This window comes from Lepidochelys kempii, chromosome 12 (genome assembly GCF_965140285.1).
Source record: "Lepidochelys kempii isolate rLepKem1 chromosome 12, rLepKem1.hap1, whole genome shotgun sequence".
NCBI lineage: Eukaryota > Metazoa > Chordata > Testudines > Cheloniidae > Lepidochelys > Lepidochelys kempii.
Genome location: NC_136391.1, coordinates 43,614,471 through 43,631,996, shown reverse-complemented (window position 1 = coordinate 43,631,996; position 17,526 = coordinate 43,614,471). Strand labels below are relative to the sequence as shown.

At 46.6% G+C, this 17,526-nt stretch overlaps 1 protein-coding gene across 5 annotated transcripts in view; it reads right to left on the bottom strand.

Moving 5' to 3' along the window:
• AP1G1 (adaptor related protein complex 1 subunit gamma 1) overlaps window positions 1–17,526 on the bottom strand; it is a 107,194-nt gene that overhangs the window by 76,141 nt on the left and 13,527 nt on the right. For 4 of the 5 annotated variants that reach the window (XM_078848153.1, XM_073308379.2, XM_073308380.2 and 1 more), the window contains exon 2: window positions 1,170–1,373. In XM_078848153.1, the coding sequence (XP_078704279.1) occupies window positions 1,170–1,370 (201 nt within the window). In that variant the 5' untranslated portion in view covers window positions 1,371–1,373. Of the gene's footprint in view, window positions 1–1,169; window positions 1,374–17,526 lie in introns of those variants that run through there. The other variant, XM_073308381.2, reaches the window with a different exon arrangement.

Genomic DNA, 17,526 nt, shown 5'->3' with positions numbered 1-17,526 from the left:
CCTCATCTGGAGTACTGTGTCCAGTTTTGGGCCCCACACTACAAGAAGGATGTGGAAAAATTGGAAAACGTCCAGCAGAGGGCAACAAAAATGATTAGGGGACTGGAACACATGACTTATGAGGAGAGGCTGAGGGAACTGGGATTGTTTAGTCTGCGGAAGAGAAGAATGAGGGCGGATTTGATAGCTGCTTTCAACTCCCTGAAAAGGGGTTCCAAAGAGGATGGCTCTAGACTGTTCTCAGTGGTAGCTGATGACAGAACAAAGAGTAATGGTCTCAAGTTGCAGTGGGGGAGGTTTAGATTGGATATTAGGAAAAACTTTTTCACTAGGAGGGTGGTGAAACACTGGAATGTGTTACCTAGGGAGGTGGCGGAATCTCCTTCCTTAAATAATTTTAAGGTCAGGCTTGACAAAGCCCTGGCTGGGATGATTTAGTTGGGGATGGGTCCTGCTTTGAGCAGGGGGTTGGACTAGATGACCTCCTGATGTCCCTTCCAACCCTGATATTCTATGAACAAGAACTTCCCCCCTTCCATTCTCTCTCACACACCACACCCCCATCCAGCCCATAGTTAACCAGTGGAACTCACTGCCACTAGACAGAAGCCAAGGCCTTAGGGTAATTAAAAAATGAATTAGACATGTATGTGGTAAATAAAATATTCTCTCAGTCATACTAGCTAGAATAAAAGTGTAACAGTATTTCTGTTTCAGGGCACAAACCACCTACTACCTGCCTGGGGTTATGATGAAACTACCTATATAAGCAGATGAGTGCCTATTTGTTGATTATGGGGTTTCATATCCCTTCCACTGGTACTTGCCACCATCAGAGAAAATATTGTGCTAGACGGACTACTGGTCTGATCCAGTCTGGAAATTCCTATGTTTCCTTAATACAGTTTGAGAACAACTATTGCACAGCAATCACCATACCCAGTTACCAGACAGTACTGCAGGCTGGACATTTTCATTAAATTCAGGACATTTTTATACAAGCCTTGACTAAAGGTGGACAGATTCCAATTAGAATGTATACCATGAACATGGGCAGAACAAACTTGCCCAGATTCAGAAGAAAACAAACCAAGACAGACTCCAAAAGCTACTAAATCATCTTTAACAGAAGACAACAGGAATTGGAGCTAAATTCCAGCCAACCCTACCTGTCCAAAATGCGCAGGATAGCCCAACATGTGCATGTACAGTAGTTTTGCCACGTTCCGGCAGCGGTATGTATTATCCTCTTCTCTGAAGGATGACCGGATGGCAGCACATTCTTTCTGAATCATTTCACGCTCTTCTGCTTGGGTTCGTGCTGTCCGGATGGTCCGAATCAGCTCCCGCAGTCTGATGGGGGCTGGCATCCTCTGGGAAAGGGGAGGAAAAAAAAAATGCATGTGTAAAACCTCCACAACAAAAAGAAACTTCACAGCTTTCAATATGGAAAAGGGTTTTCCTCCTTGCCCTATGGCTATGGATTATGGAGGGTCTGGCACCTAGGCAGAGATGCACAAGTTCTCGCCCTCAGGCACCGCCCCACACAGCGGAGTCGGTGCTCGGGGGAGCCCCATGGCCCCCCTGCCTAGGAGCCAGACCCGCTGCTGGCCGCTTCCAAGGCACAGCGCAATGTCGGAAAAGATAGGGACTAGCCTGCCTTAGCCGGGCAGCACCGCCGACGGAACTTTTAATGGCCTGGTCAGCAGTGCTGACCAGAGCCAACACGACCCAGTTCGGGGTCGAGACCCACGATTAGAAAATCACTGCTCCAGGGACCAGTTGTGAGTACTCGGAACATCAGAGCCCAGATGACTCAAGCTAGGCACCCAGAAGATGAGGAACATCTGGATACCTGTCAAAACGCTGCTTTCAGCAACATGCCCAGTATCACATAGCATGTCTATACCAGAGCAAGGGATAGAACCCAGTTCTCCTGGGTGGTATTTCAACTGCTTTAAACATAAAACCATCCTCTCTCTTCCTGCAGTCCCTTGCTTCATCCTCTCTACATCTTTCAACTACTACAGCAAGTGAGACAGGTGACCTACACAGAACACCCTCCTTCATTACACAACCCCGATTCATTCTCTGAGCGCAGTACTTTCTATGCATCAAGTAAGGCAGGGTTCTGTGGGAAAAACAGAAGTCTAAGGGTATGTCTACAAATGCTACAATGGCACTGCTGCTGCACCACCATAGCGCTTCACTGTAGACCAGTGGTCACCAGCCAGACCATCATGATCAACTGGTTGATCCTGGAGCATCTGTCAGTCCATTGCGATCTCTGGCCGCTAAAAGTATGATGGCGCAGTGGGGCTGAGGCAGGCTGCGTGCCTGCCCTGGCCCCACATTACTCCCAGAAGCGGCTGGCTGCTGGCACGCATCTGCAGCCCCTGGGGAAGAGGTGGAGGCTGCTCCATGCGCTACCCCCGCCCCCAGCACCGCCCCCACAGCTCACTGGCCAATGGGAGCTGCAGGGGCGGTGCTTGCAGGCAGTACATGGAGACCCGCTGCCCCCCCTTCCCCCCAGGAGGTGCAGAGACGTGCCAGCAGCCAGCCGCTTCCGGGGGTGGCATGGGGCCTGGGCAGACAAGCAGCCAGGGCTGTCCCTAGCTACTCTGGGGCCCTACGCAGCTCCCCTGCGGGGCGGTCTGGCTCAGGGGCAGGGGGGAACCGCCCCCCAGCACTCACCAGTGGCATGGCTGGGGCTGGGTAGCTGCACTTCCCACCACCAGTGAGCGCAGGCCCAGCCCTGCTGCAGTCCTCAGGAGAGTGGGGTCGGGGCTGGGGCAGAGCAGGGCAGGGGCTTTGGGGAAGGGGTGGTGTGGGGACAGGGCTGGGGCAGAGCAGGAGTGGAGTGAAAAGGGAAGAAGCGGGGCTGGGGCGGAGCAAGGGCTGGAGCAGCACACAGCTTTGCAGGGCACCAGGAAATTTGGTGCCCCACGCAGCTGCGTACTTTGTGTTTGGATAGGGATGGCCCTGCAAGCAGCCTGTCTCGGCCCCACTGCACTGCCGACCAGGAGCCACCTCTGGTAAGCGCCTCCCTCTCAGAGCCCACACCCCAATCCCCTGCCCCAGCCCGGAGCCCCATCCTGAACCCAAACTCCCTCCCAGAACCCACACCACCTCACCCTCTCCTGCACCCCAATCCCCTGCCCCAGCCCCGAGCCCCCTCCTGCACCCAAACTCTCTCCCAGAGCTTTCACTCTTCACTCTTGCACCCCAACCCCTTGTCCCAGGCTCAGCCTGGCGCCCCCTCCCACACTCCAAACCCCTCAGCCCTAGCCCAGAGCCTGCGCCCCCTCCCACACCCCAACCCCCTGCCCCATGGCAGTGAAAGTGAGTGAGGGTGGGGGAGAGCGAGGGGGGAATGGAGTGAATAGGGCAGGGCCTCAGGGAAGGGGTAGATCCTGGGTTGATCTTAAATTCAAAAAGTGATCTTGTGTGTAAAAAGATTGTAGACCACTGCGTAGACACTACCTACGCCAACAGGAGTGGTTCTCCCCTCTGCATAGGTAATCCACCTTCCCAAGAGGCTAGGTCAACCTACCACTGTCTACCTAATTTTTCTGTCAACCTATCACTGTCTACATCAGGGGTTAGGTCAGCATAGCTATATCTCTCAGAGGTGTGGATTATTCACACTCCTGACAGACATAGCTATGCCAATGTAAATTTTCAGTGTCGACCAGGCCTATAATGCACACATACAAGGGGGCTGAATTAAAGTTTTGAAGGCAACCTTCGTAACATTAACCACTTTTAGTATAGTTTGTTTATGCTGTTATAAATATAACACTCACACCAAGAGGCAATGGACAAAATCTATAGATTACTTTCTGGTTTGTTGTGGTTATGATGTGTGCAGGAAAGCTACTGTTAAAAAAAAATCTAGCAATCCAAGAATGGCTAGATAGCTTATCCAACATCTGTCTAAAGACTATGAAGATACTTCTAGTTTTTGTTCAGTTATGAAATACAACAACAATCTTCAAATAGATGTCGTCTGACATTTACTATTTCCCAGGCAGGATTTGTGATTGTATCACACTCTCCAAACTTCCTGCCCCAAAAAAGCAGACTCACTAGATTTGCCAAAGGAGGGCATTCTGAAGGGCACTTTAGTTATAAACAAAGCTACTATTTATTTATCCATGAGACTTTGACTATGTCTACAGAGCTGACGTACTTTAACATGGTTGTGTAGTCGCGGCTCAAGCACTGGGAGAGAGCTGTAACAAACCCACCTCCGTGAGAGGAAAGAGCTCCCGGCGCTGTAACAAACCCACCTCCGTGAGAGGAAAGAGCTCCCGGCGCTGTAACAAACCCACCTCCGTGAGAGGAAGAGCTCCCGGCGCTGTAACAAACCCACCTCCGTGAGAGGAAAGAGCTCCCGGTGCTGTAGCACTATCTACACCGGCACTTTACAGCCCTGAAACTTACATCGCTCGGGGGGGGGGGGGGGGTGTTTTTTCACACCCCTAAGCGAAAACAGTTTCAGCCCTGTAAGTGGCAGTGTAGACAAGGCCTTAGTCTTTGAACTGCAACTCCATATCTTTTAACTAATAGTAAATCTATTAAATTCATTTTTAGACAAATCTTTTGCTTAATGCACAAATTAAACAAGCCCATAGAAAAGCCAAATGTTCTGTACACATCTCCTCTTTCCCACCCATCTTCTCTCCTACTGCCTTCCTCCTGATCTCCAAAAACAAGCCACTTTAAACATTTATTCCTTATGACTTCTGAAACTTTCCTTTGGTTTTGTATTTTTCTAGAACTCCTCAACTAGGAACTCCTGTGTAACAGTTTGGATTACAATTAAGTGAGGGTTATTTTGCTACAGAACTACTCTAAGTTCAGCTCTCATTCTGTCCAATGTTCATTTTCTCTTCAGAGGCAGTTTTACTCTTTCTAGATTCATGTTACTCAAGCAGGAATAGGAGGTGAATTTTATAAGACAACACAGAACTAGAACATGAGAATATAATCAACAAGAGATATCACAGGATAGACTGGCTACCATATGCCCACACAACAGCATCAGAAATGTTACCTGTGACATGCTCCCAATAATTCCTGCTGATTTTCACCCACTTTTCTCCAAAGCCATTCAAGTGTAACAATGACAGGCAGATGACAGGTAAAATAGTTAAAATAATATGGTGCAAGCTTTTCTGTTGTACACTGTTAGACTAATTGCATAATCTTGTGACTGGTTTCAGAGTAACAGCCGTGTTAGTCTGTATTCGCAAAAAGAAAAGGAGTACTTGTGGCACCTTAGAGACTAGCCAATTTATTTGAGCATAAGCTTTCGTGAGCTACAGCTCGCTTCATTGGATGCATACTGTGGAAAGTACAGAAGATCTTTTTATACACACAAGGCATGAAAAAAATGGGTAGTTTACCACTACAAAAGTTTTCTCTCCCCCCACCCCACTCTCCGTGACTGTTACCCTGGTTCTCACTCCCCGTTTCCATCATACTGTTACCATCACCCACTTACCGTATCTTGTCTCAAGCTAGATTGTAAACTTGTCAGGGCAAGGAGTGTGTCAGATATAATGCATAGCAAATCTGAGCCCTGATCCTGACTGAGACCTTTGGGTGCTTCTTGAACATAAAGCAAGACACTGTTTCTGCTCGTTTCCGAAATACAAAATAAGTCCAAATGAGACTTTCAAATTCAACACCACACAACAGTATTGTGTAAATGAGCAAGAAACAGTATGCAAGAGAGACTCGGGATAGCAAAAAAATATGGAGCAAGAAATCTACTCATTATGATGTTAAAAAGCTTCAAGTAATTATCTTACTGTTACTACTCCTTATTTTTTCTTTCACCCCATTTCCTATGTGACCTGCCTTAGCTGGTGTGTCAGTTTGGTCCAGTGATTAGGGCGCTTGGGAAGACCTGGGTTCAATTCCCTACCCTGCCACAGACCCCATGTGTGACCTCAGGCAAATCACTTAGTGTCTCTTTCCCTCCGTTCCCCTCTGTATCTAGCACTGGTGCAACTCTGCTGGAATTCTGCGTCCAGCTCTGGTGCCCGCAATTCAAGGATGTTGATAAAATGGAGAGGGTTCAGAGAAGAGCCACAAGAATGAATAAAGGATCAGAAAATCTGCCTTATAGTGACAGACTCAAGGAAGTCAATCTATTGAGCTTTAACAAAGAGATGGTTAAGGGGTGATTTGATTACAGTCTATAAATACCTACATGTGGAAGAAATATTTAATAATGGGCTCTTCAGTCTAGCAGAAGAAGGTATAACAATCCAATGGCTGGAAGTTGAAGCTAGACAAACTCAGACTGGAAATAAGGCATAAATCTGTAATGGTTAGAAGTAATTATCCAGTGGACCAATTTATCGAGGGTCGTGGTGGATTCTCCATCACTGACAATTTTTAAATCAAGATTGGATGTTTTTCTCAGAAATCTCCCCTAGGGATTATTGTGGGGCAGTTCTCTGGCCCATGTTACACAGGAGGTCAGACTGGATGATCACAACGATCACTTCTGGCCTTGAAATCTACACCATAGAGATAACAGCACTCCCCTATGTCACAGGAGTGTCATGAGGAAAAATACATTACAGACCCCCATCACTGTAGGGCAGTCTTTAAAGTACCACACTCACCACCTATAAAAAGAAAAGGAGTACTTGGAAAAGAAAAGGATGCATCTGATGAAGTGAGCTGTAGCTCACGAAAGCTCATGCTCAAATAAATTGGTTAGTCTCTAAGGTGCCACAAGTACTCCTTTTCTTTTTGCGAATACAGACTAACAGGGCTGTTACTCTGAAACCTGTCACCACCTATAGTGCCCCCTTATGTCAGGGTGCAATGCTGCAAGAGGTCCTCACCTCTGGTGCCCCCTACTAGTTGTCTGCCTTTCACGGGGTCTTCCATGGGTTGGCCAAGTCACCAAGTTTAGTCTCCTTCCAGGGTAATAAAAGATCCAACTGAAAATCCAAATCAAATGCCCAAACTAATAATTCTTCTGCCCCTCCCAGGCTCCAATATAGCCCTCTGCTTCCTGGCCCCTGCAGAGCTTCTCTTATCTTGCTGCTTCTTCAGCAGGATTCCCCTGCTGCCTCCCTTTACCAGGGACTCTGGCAGCTTCCCTTAAGGATCTCCCTGATCTTTGCAGGCCCTATCTCAGGGGTCCCCCCACAGGAGCCTATCCTGCTTTCTGTGGGTTCTCCTTCCTAAAGTTCTGCCTTCTCAGCAGTCTCTCCCCTTAGACTGAGCTCTCTCTTAAGCTTTACTTAAGTAATCCTCCACACCCGAGGCCAGTCTCTAACTCCATTAACCCAGCTGGAACCACTAACTGCCTCTGTGTGGCTAGATCATGGGTAAGGCTGAGTGGTAACTGCTAGATCACGGGCCAAACTGGGCCTAGCTTGTCTTAAAGGGCCATCCAGCCTGTGCCAGGGGCATGTAAGTACCACAGAAAGATTAAAAAGTGTACATTCCCCCTGTAGTCTGTCATACCCAGTGCATCATACCTAGTGATTAAGAAGTGTACCTGACTAGCCTGAGGACTAAGGCTATCCATCAAAGTCCTGTTCTGACATACCCCTGCAGTTTTCCCCCTCTCCTCTCCCTTATGACTTCTGCCAGGAATGACATTTCCACTTATTGTACCTCAGCCACCTGCACGGCTATTTGTGTGTTCATCAGACCTGAATGATGGGGCGTGACACACATTTTCATATAAAATGTGCGTTCTTGCAAAATTGGTAGGTTTAAGCCTGAATTAATAATTTTGTAATTACATGTACAAATTAGGGTTATGGAAAATAAGGGAACATTGGAATCTCTGCTCTAGCTGCAGTGCTTTCCTATACAGCAACCAGATGAAACTAACATGATTCTTAAAACCTACAGATACCTCTCTACTGCTACAACGATCAATATTCCCCACAGCACACCTTTCCAAATCCATGGTCCTACACATGCTTAGCTATAGCAGGGTGGTTACCCTGCTCTGGCCCTGAAAGGGCTAAAGCAGCCCTGGAGAGGGCTGCAGCAAGGAAGAAGAGTGAGAACAGCTGGGGGAAGCTGAGTCAGTAGCTGACCACAGCTGTGGCCAGCTTAATTAAGGCCCAGCTGGCCTTTATAAGAGGGCAGTGGGCCAGAAGCCAGGGAGAACACACACTCTCTGCCTTTAGAGGGAGAAGGGCCTGGCTGCTGGGGAGCATACCTGGGTACTTAAGGTGGAGCAGGGCTGGGGGAAGGCCAGAGGAGCTCCAGCCTGGAAACCCCCCATGGCTGTAGGCCTAAAGTAAGGCCAAATAGGTACTGGGGTTGCAGAGGGCAGCCAAAGGCAGCAGGTCCAAACCCCTCTTGCCTGTGATGAGTGGCAATTATACTGCAGTCTGCCCCAGTGACCGGGGGCTAGATGGTGACTGGCAGTAACCCTATACTGAGGCAAGGTGGGGATAGAGGGTGGGGGGTGCCCAGGAAGGGGAGACCCAGATCTATGCAAGGTACTGCAGGGGGCAGCACCCTGGCATGAAAGGGGCACTGGGGTCAGGGAGGGACTCAGGGGCCCAGCAGCAAGCTGGACACCGGCCTGCAGAGGGCTCGCCGGAGCCTGCAAACGCTAATTCCCTGGATGACCAGCAGGAGGTGCCGTAGGAGTGAGTCCCGCACCATTACACTGCCATGCAGGGTACCTCACCCCATGCACTAAATGCCCCAACAACTATGTTGTGGAAACCAATCACTACGCACTCAAATGAACTCACACAGAAAAATAATAAGAGAACAAACACTACATCACCCGTGGGCAAATACTTTTCACAAAACAATCACTCCATATCAGACCTCTTAGTCCTCATCCTCAAAGGAAATCTGCACACCTCCTTTAAAAGATGAGCTTGGGGGCTTAAATTCATAAATTTGCGAGACACTAAAAATCATGGACTCAGTCACTGGATTTATGGTCCCCTGCACCAATCTGTAACCCACTAAGCCTCCTTTGTCCTATGACTGCAGAGGTGTTAACTGCCTACTTCACCCTTAACATCTCTTGCAACATGTTAACTTCTTATGCTTAACAATCTGCACCAACCTTCTATATAGCTGTGACACTGAGGGCATGGCTACACTTGCAGATGTAAAGCGCTGGGAGTTAAACCAGCCTTCAGAGACCGCAGCAGGGAAAATGCTGCCATGTGTTTACACTGTCAGCTGAAAGTGCACTGGCGTGGCCACGTTAGCAGCTCTTGCAACGCCACAAAGAGTAGTGCATTGTGGTAGCTATCCCAGTGTGCAAGTGGATGCAACATGCTTTTCAAATTGGAGGGGTGGAGTGTGACAGGGAATGTGTTGTGTGTATGTGGGGGGAGAGACTGTGCTTTGGGGTGCTGAGAGCGTGTCAGCATGCTGTATTGCAAGTTTAGGCAGCAGCAGACCCTGCTCCTCCACCCCGTCTCTCATACACACTCAACAGCAGCATTCCATACTAATGGCTTGCTTTCTCCCAGAGCAGATAAGCATGCGTGCTGTCAGAAACGGTGCTTTGAAAGGGGATATCCACATTCCTGTAGCTGATTTCAAAACAATGAAAAGAGTGGCCATTTGACTTCAGGGGATTATGGGACATTTCCAGAGGCCAATCACAGCACAGTAATGCAACACCTCGTTCACACTGACGCCTGGGCATTTCAGCCGGGGCGCAGCAAGCTTTATGCTTCTCGTGGAGGTGGATTACCAGGAGCTTTCCAGCTGCAGAGTCCAGGCGCTCTATGTGCCTTCCCAGTGTGGACACATCGGGAGCTGGGACACCCAGGGCTGCTTTAATGCGCTCTAACTTGCAAATGTAGCTTTCCTAGACCTGAAGAACTCTGTATAAGCTTGAAAGCGTATGTCTTTCACTAACAGAGGCTGGTGCACATTACCTCTCACAACACTCTAACATGATTCTTGTCAGTTTCACCTGTGTCCTGACAAGCACCAATCCAACCAGAGATTATCAATTTCCATCTGCTGCTTGCCAAAAGCTAAGCTGCAGCAAAAGCACTAGAGGTGTCTGCAGATTTCAGAATCAAAAACAGCATTGATTAATATTCATTTTGCATATGGAAGGCTCTTTACCAACATAAATGGTAGCTTTAAAAAAAAGCTTAGAGTCTACAGAAGTTGATTGTTTAGTTCCTTCCTCTCCTCACCACCATTCACCAAAGGAAGTTTCCAATGCCCCACTAGCAAGTGGATTTTGCAAACACTGGAAGTGGATTGCCCAATGCTACTGGTGCCATAGTTCACCACTCCTGCAGTATTTGTCCTCTTCTCTCCTACTATGCCTAGCAATGAGTCACCTCTGTGCTAGACCCTGTACCCTCACCGGACGTTCAGAGGGAAGGACTTACACTTAATAATGACACTTGTGCGACCTGAAAAAGTCCTGCCAACATTCTCAAGAATGTAACAGCAGACTCCTAAACAGAAAGCTTCTTGTACTAAATATCTTACATTCATATAATGCCTTCCAACCCCAGAGATCCCAAAATGCTTTAACAAGATTAACTGATCATAAAAGAAGCCAGCCGCTGTTTAACAGTGCAAAGCAACACTACCCAACAACTTACAGCAGGAAGTAAGACTTGGGCTATGCTACAGAGTTAGGTCAAAATAAGGCAGCTTATGTCAACCTAACTATGTCAGTGTCCACATTACAGTCTTGCTCCTGCCAATATAAGCGTCCTATTACACAGGCATACCACCACCTCCACAAGAGGCATAGGGTGGGAGTTCTCAACCTTTTCCTTTCTGAGGCCTGTGCCACAGCTGTTTTCTGCATATAAAAGCCAGGGCCAGAGTTAGGGGGTAGCAAGCAGGGCAACTGCCTGAGGTCCCACGCCACAGGGGGCCACACAAAGTTAAGTTGCTCAGGCTTCTGCTTCAGCCCCAGGTGGTAAAGCTCAGGGCCCCAGGCCTCAGCACTGCATAGCGCGGCTTTGGCTTTCTTCCCTGGCCCCAGGGAGTCTAACCCTAGCCCTGCTTACCAGACCCCCTGAAGCCTGCTGGCAGCCACCCAAGGGGCTCCGGGTCTCTGGCTGAGAACCGCTGGCATAGGGCTTATATCAGTGTAGTTAGGGTGATGCCGTGTCAGTGCAGACACTGCAGGTTACTTACATCAGCTGCTGGCTGTGATTTTTGTCAATTTCATGGCTACACTGGAGTAACTACTGCAGTGGATGTAAGCCAACCTAACACAGGTCGACTTGAAATTGTAGTGTTGATATGCCTTAAAATACTTTATCTAAAACCACAAAGAAAACAGACACAAAATGAATTGATGCAATCTGGAATTTGCCTAGATCAACTGCATCAAAACCATGACACTTGGAAAAAATGCCACAATCTTTAACAATCAGGGCGTTCAGAATCTCAATTTTACATCTCATCTAAAAGACTGGTACTCCAACCCCAGAGAGTTCCCATACTGGAGCACTAGCTCAGTACTGACAGAGAAAAGGCTGACAATGAATTACCAACACCATTTTCAGTAGAACCCTATAGGTACGTCCATGCTGCAAAAAAAGACCCTCAGCAGCAAGACTCAGACTCGCAGAGCTCACGCTATGGGGTTAAAAATAGCAGTGTAGATGTACAGGCTCAGGCTGGAGCCCGGGCTTCAAAACCCAGAGAAGGGGAGGGTCTCAGAGCCCAGGCTAGACCAAATGCCTACACAGCTGTATTTATCATCGCAGCACGCCCAATTCAGCTGACCCGGGCTGTGAAACACGCTGCCATGAGGGTTTTTTTTGCTGTGTAGATGTACCCCAAGTTTCCTTGGATGGCTTCCAGCCAAGGACTGACTATGCTTAGTTTATGAGACTAACTAGCTCACCATATGAAGCAGTGCATCTGCAGACTAAGAATGTGCATTTTGAGAGCACCTGTAAAGACAAAGAAAAGGCAGAACGGAGTTTTTTAAAAGGGGTATTCCTAGAGAGCAGCAGACCCACCAATTTCAAGTGGCAAATAATACCTTGCAAGTCATTTACCTGTCATCTACATAGGACTTCATTTACTCAACTAGGTATATTTCTGCAGATTAATTTGTTTATGGGTACAATTAAACACTAAGGCGAACAGGAAAAGTATCCAGAGAAGGTAAAACTGAACTGACTGTTCTTTTGATGCTCCTTCTTGGAAGAAATATACCCAAGCCTTCCCCTGTCCTGCCATTATGCTTCGGTCAGATAAAGAGGAGTAAAGTTTCACTATTTCCAGTTTATGCACTTCTCTGGCATACCTAGCACCCTCCTGGATCACAAAGAAACTTAGGTAGCCATTAAGATCTTCCTTGCCCAACCTGATCATGTCACTCTCATGCTTTCAAGTGGCTTGTGATGGGATACCAGGCCCACCACATACAAACACAGTAGCAACACAGGAGGCACAAGGATGAGACAACCTCTGTTCCCAGGAGCAAAATGATCAGGGTGGGGAGTGATTGTTCTCTAAAAAATTGTCTGGCCACTGTCTGATCACTTACTCCAAGACAGAAAGACTAATTAAATGTATGTCTACAGTCACTGGGAAAATGCATCATATTAGAAAACATGTGAAATAACCCTTGTAAGCTTGACTTAGCTCTTAGGGTGGAGGACAATCGCATTTAAAAACACATTAGCTGGCCGTGGTTAAGACTAGCAGGGATCTTAGGGTTAACCACAACCAGCTAACACCATTTTAATGTGACCATTCTTGACACATTCTGGACTAAGTCTTCTTGGTTATACAAAGCATTTTCCCAATACAGACAAGCCCTCAGTACTTTTCTGCTCATGGCTGTTTGCCCTTTGATTAGCTTGCAGCCTTTGCCCATAACTGTTTTTTTAATATTTTTCACAAACGTCTTTAAAAAATTATTTTACAATAGTCTTAATTATATTTATTTCAAAATAATTAGTCCCATTTCTAAATGTTCTGTGACTGCTCTGTTTAACCCAATTTCATCTTTTGGGATTATAATTCTCTCTTATTAACTTAACTCGGTTTCAGTACATATTAGTGATCACCTGTATTATACACCCATACCCCAAATTTCTTTCCTTCAAGAGCAGTCCTGATGGTTAGATATTAAGACCTGTAGGGACTACTCTGTTATCATATCCATTGTCCTACTCTTTCCTGGTGCCATCTAGAGGAACAAAAATACTTCCCAACCCCACTTACATCTCAGGATCTCAATCCCTTGTCCATGTGATCTCATCAGTTTCAAAGTTCAGGACCTCATTAACCTTCTTATGAGACCAACAAAAACTCAAACATAGTTTTGATAACCAAATAGCCAACTATATTTGCAACCAATACTACCTTCCAATATAGTCAACTTCCACAAATCAAGAATGCTTAATTGCTTCAATAAAGGTATATTCTTCCATTACAGGTTTCAGCCGGAAACCAATAGGACTTATGTTCCTAAATCATTTTGAAAAAAATCACTTCAGCTCCTAAATATGCGTTTAGGCTCCTATTTTTGAAAGTCTGTGTGTAGATAAAAGTTCACAATAACTTTGTTGATGTATTGAAAGTCTAAACAACCTTTCACTGTTACCTGAAGCAATTCTCACTTGAAGTGACAGAGACTGTGTGTGGCACATTGCTGCAGCCACTCTGCCTCAGCTTTCCCAACATGCTATCCAGCCTGCTCTGGCAGCTTATGGCTAGGGCCCTACCAAATTCATGGTCCATTTTGGTCAATGTCAGTCATTGGATTTTTTAAATTGTAAATTTCATGATTTCAGCTATTTAAATCTGAGATTTCACAGTGTTGTAATTGTAGGGATCCTGACCCACAAAGGAGTTTGGGGGGGGGGGTGTTTCACAAGGTTATCGGGGGGAGGGGGGTTCTGGTACTGCTACCCTTACTTCTGCGCTGCTGCTGGCAGTGGCGCTACCTTCAGACCCGGGCAGCTGGAGAGTGGCAGCTGCTGGCCAGAAGCTCAGCTGTGAAGGCAGAACCGTCGCCATCAGCAGCACAGAAATAAGGATGGCATGATATAGTATTGCCACCCTTACTTCTGCGCTGCTGCCTGCAGAGCTGGGCCCTCAGTCAGCAGCCACCACTCTCCAGCCACCCAGCTCTGAAGGCAGCAGGGCAGAAGTATGGTATTGCCACTCTTACTTCTGCGCTGCTGCTGGCAGGGCGCTGTCTTCAGAGCTGGGCACCTGGCCAACAGCCACTGCTCTCTGGCCGCCCAGTTCTGAAGGCAGCACAGAAGTAAGGGTAGTAACCCCCCTAAAATAACCTTCCAACCCCTCTGCAACTCCCTTTTGAGTCAGGATCCCCTGTTTGAGAAACACTGGTCTCCCCTGTGAAATCTGTATAATAGAGAGTAAAAGCACACAAAAGACCAGATTTCACGGTCCATGATGCATTTTCACGGCCATTAATTTGGTAGGGCCCTACTTATGGCTCAGCCCACTGGCCAGGTTCAGACTTCACTTTCCGGGGTAGCAGGTCCAAAACCACAGGCCAAAAACAAAGCGAGTCAGCTCTCAGCCCCTGTTAAGTTATTCATCCACCCACCCTTTGGGCTCAGCTCAGACCCCACTCTTCCCCTCAGATGGGGCACCTCTTCCTGCAGCCTGTCTTAATCACCGACAGGTCCCTGATAAACCCAGGCAATCTGGTGTCAGGCATGCCTTCCCTCCAGGGAGGCTCTGATTCATCATAGTCCTACTCAGGGCTTGTCTACTCTTACAGCACCCCTAGCGCTTAGTGAAGATGCTACCTATGCAGATGGGAGAGCTTCTCCCATCAGCATAGGTAAGTCATCGCTTGTGGTGTGGATTTTCCACATCTGGGAGCGACAGTTATACCAACATAAAGTATAGACCAACGTTTCTCAACCAGGGGTCCGTGGCCCCCCAGCAGGTTTCCAGAAAGAGTGCAGGGCGGACGTTAGATTCACTGGGACTCAGGGCAGAAACCCCAAGCCGTGCGGAGCTTAAGCCAAAGCAACTTAGCTTTGTGTAGCCTTCTGTGGCATGGGGCCCCAGGCAATTGCCCTGCTTGCTATCCCAATGCCAGCCCTGGCTTTTTATCTACTGGATATACAGAAAACCAGTTGTGGGCTACGGAGGTTTTACTAGCATGTTGGGAGGGGCTCAAAAAGAAAAAGGTTGAGAACCTCTGGTGTAGACCAAGTCTCAGTTGCTGGCTCAGCAAGGCTTCACTCCCCAGGTGAGAGCAGGTGATCTTACAGGCCTGACAGGCACTACAGGTGTAGCAGGCAGGGCTGACTGTGGTCACTGCAGTTCTTAACCCCTCCAGCCTGTGTTGGTTTGCCAATAAGAAATTGTTTTTAATAAAAATACAATTTTAGCCCTTAATGTTGATGTATTGAAAGTCTAAACAACCTTTCACTTCACAGCACATGAGTAGTCAGTCACATTGAAGTCAATGGGATTATTTGTGAGAGTTTAATTATGTACCTGTTTAAGTGTTTGCAGGACTGGGCCTTCATTTTCAATATTTTGGTTTTTGCAGATCATTTTCTAAAATTCAAATAAGGCACCCTACCAGCAGTGGCATTTTTAAAAAGTGTTTATAGTTTAATTCAAATTTATAATCTAAGATTCCAGTAGCACATATTTTCAAATAAATTACATCACCCGGATTTAAATGAATGATTTTTCTTTTGAAAATCAATTATTTGAATGGCCCACCGTGATTACCTAGAACAAACGGCACCACTCAAGCCAACCAGTTTTTTTGTTTTGACACACACAAAATCAGAGGCTGATCTAGTTCTCATTGAAGTCAATGGCATAACTGTGCCATACCTCAATGGTATAGGATCAAGCCCTTGATGGGTACAAAGAATGGAGCAGACATATCTAGACTACAATAAGGGGAAATAATTTAGTATCTGACTAAATACTACTGAATTCCAACTGTCTTGGACAGGTGTACTTCCACGTGGCTTGAAAAGTGGCTCAAGGACAGTAAATGTAGATTGTCAACATGAACATATCAAGTTATAGAAGAGATCTAACAGAATACAGCAGGGATCTGTATTTAGTCCAGTTTTTTTCAACATTTATACAGAAAAGAGGTAAACAGCATGTTATGATTAACAGAAGGTACTAAACTGAGAAATGTTGCTAGCATCACAGAAGAAAAAGCAATATGAAAAGTCTTCCAGAAGAAAAATGATCAGGAAATAAAAAATTGAATTCAGCCTGAAAAGCCAGCAGCTAATCTCTCTTGGGAATATCTTAAATATTATTTAATGGAAGGGTGAAATTTGGAAAGTAGCAGTGCCAAGAGACCAGAGTGGAAGGAAAGAAAACTGAGTTTAAAATGTGATATGGCAACAAAAAGGGACAATGCTACTTTGGATTGCACACATGGGAGTAACATGGGACAAGAAGATGGTTAAATATCAGGAAACATTTCTGTAAGCAAGATCTTTAATAATCTAAGAAAGGAAGTGGAAGTCTCATCCCCAGTAATATTTACAAGTAAATTGAACAAAACACAGACATCTTCTGCAGGGAAAAATCCCATTGTCTAGAAGTAGGGGGTGAAAAAAGAGACCCCACTTCTCTGTGATTTCTAACTTGCATAAATCTTAAGTTTTAGCTAAACTGAATGCAGCCCTACCTCTCATTTCTGCTTGTTGCCATCAGCTGAACCCTACCATATGCCAGCCCCAGGAAGATATCAGATTAGAGGCAGTGGGTGGGGAAGTTTGATATGGTTCCCATTCATGCACAACTGTATGTCAATCAAATTAAACTGTAATTCTCACTTGGATTTCCAAAGATGAGCAGGATGTATTTGTACTTTGAGGGTATGTCTACACTGCAATTAGACACCTGCAGCTCACCCATGCCAGTTGACTTGGGCTTGCAGGGTTGTTTCATTGCAGTGTAGACTTCGGGGCTCAGGCTGAAGCCTGGGCTCTAGGACCCTGCAGCAGGGTGGGAGGATCTCAGAATTCCCGCTGCTCAATCCTGGAAGTCTACACTGCAATTAAACCACCCCAGGAGCCCTAGTCAGCTGGCACATGCCAAGCATAGGTTTTTAACTGTAGTGTAGACATACTCTGAGTCACCCTCCTCATGTCTTCCTTCCATAATAGTAACACTTTGCCATTACACATAGTCCTTAACCCTCACAACACCCCACAAGGCAAGTAGCTAAATATTATCCACATTTTACAAGTTGAGAAATGGAAAAACAGAGAGGGGAAGCAATTTGTCCAAGGCTACACAACAAATCAGGGGAAAAGACAGCATTAGAACTCCAAAAATCCTGGCTCCTACTGGCATGCTCTAGTCGCCACAGACCATGCCACCTCCACTGTTTTCATCTACTTCTGACCTCCCAACCAGTTAATTTATAAGACAGTGGAGTGGCCTGTTTCCTGCTCAGCTATATGCAGACCAACCCTTTTAATTTCAAAACAGACCCCAGAATCCTTTATGTAGTACTACAGCATGACAGAGAAGATGAAGTGAGCTGTAGCTCACGAAAGCTCATGC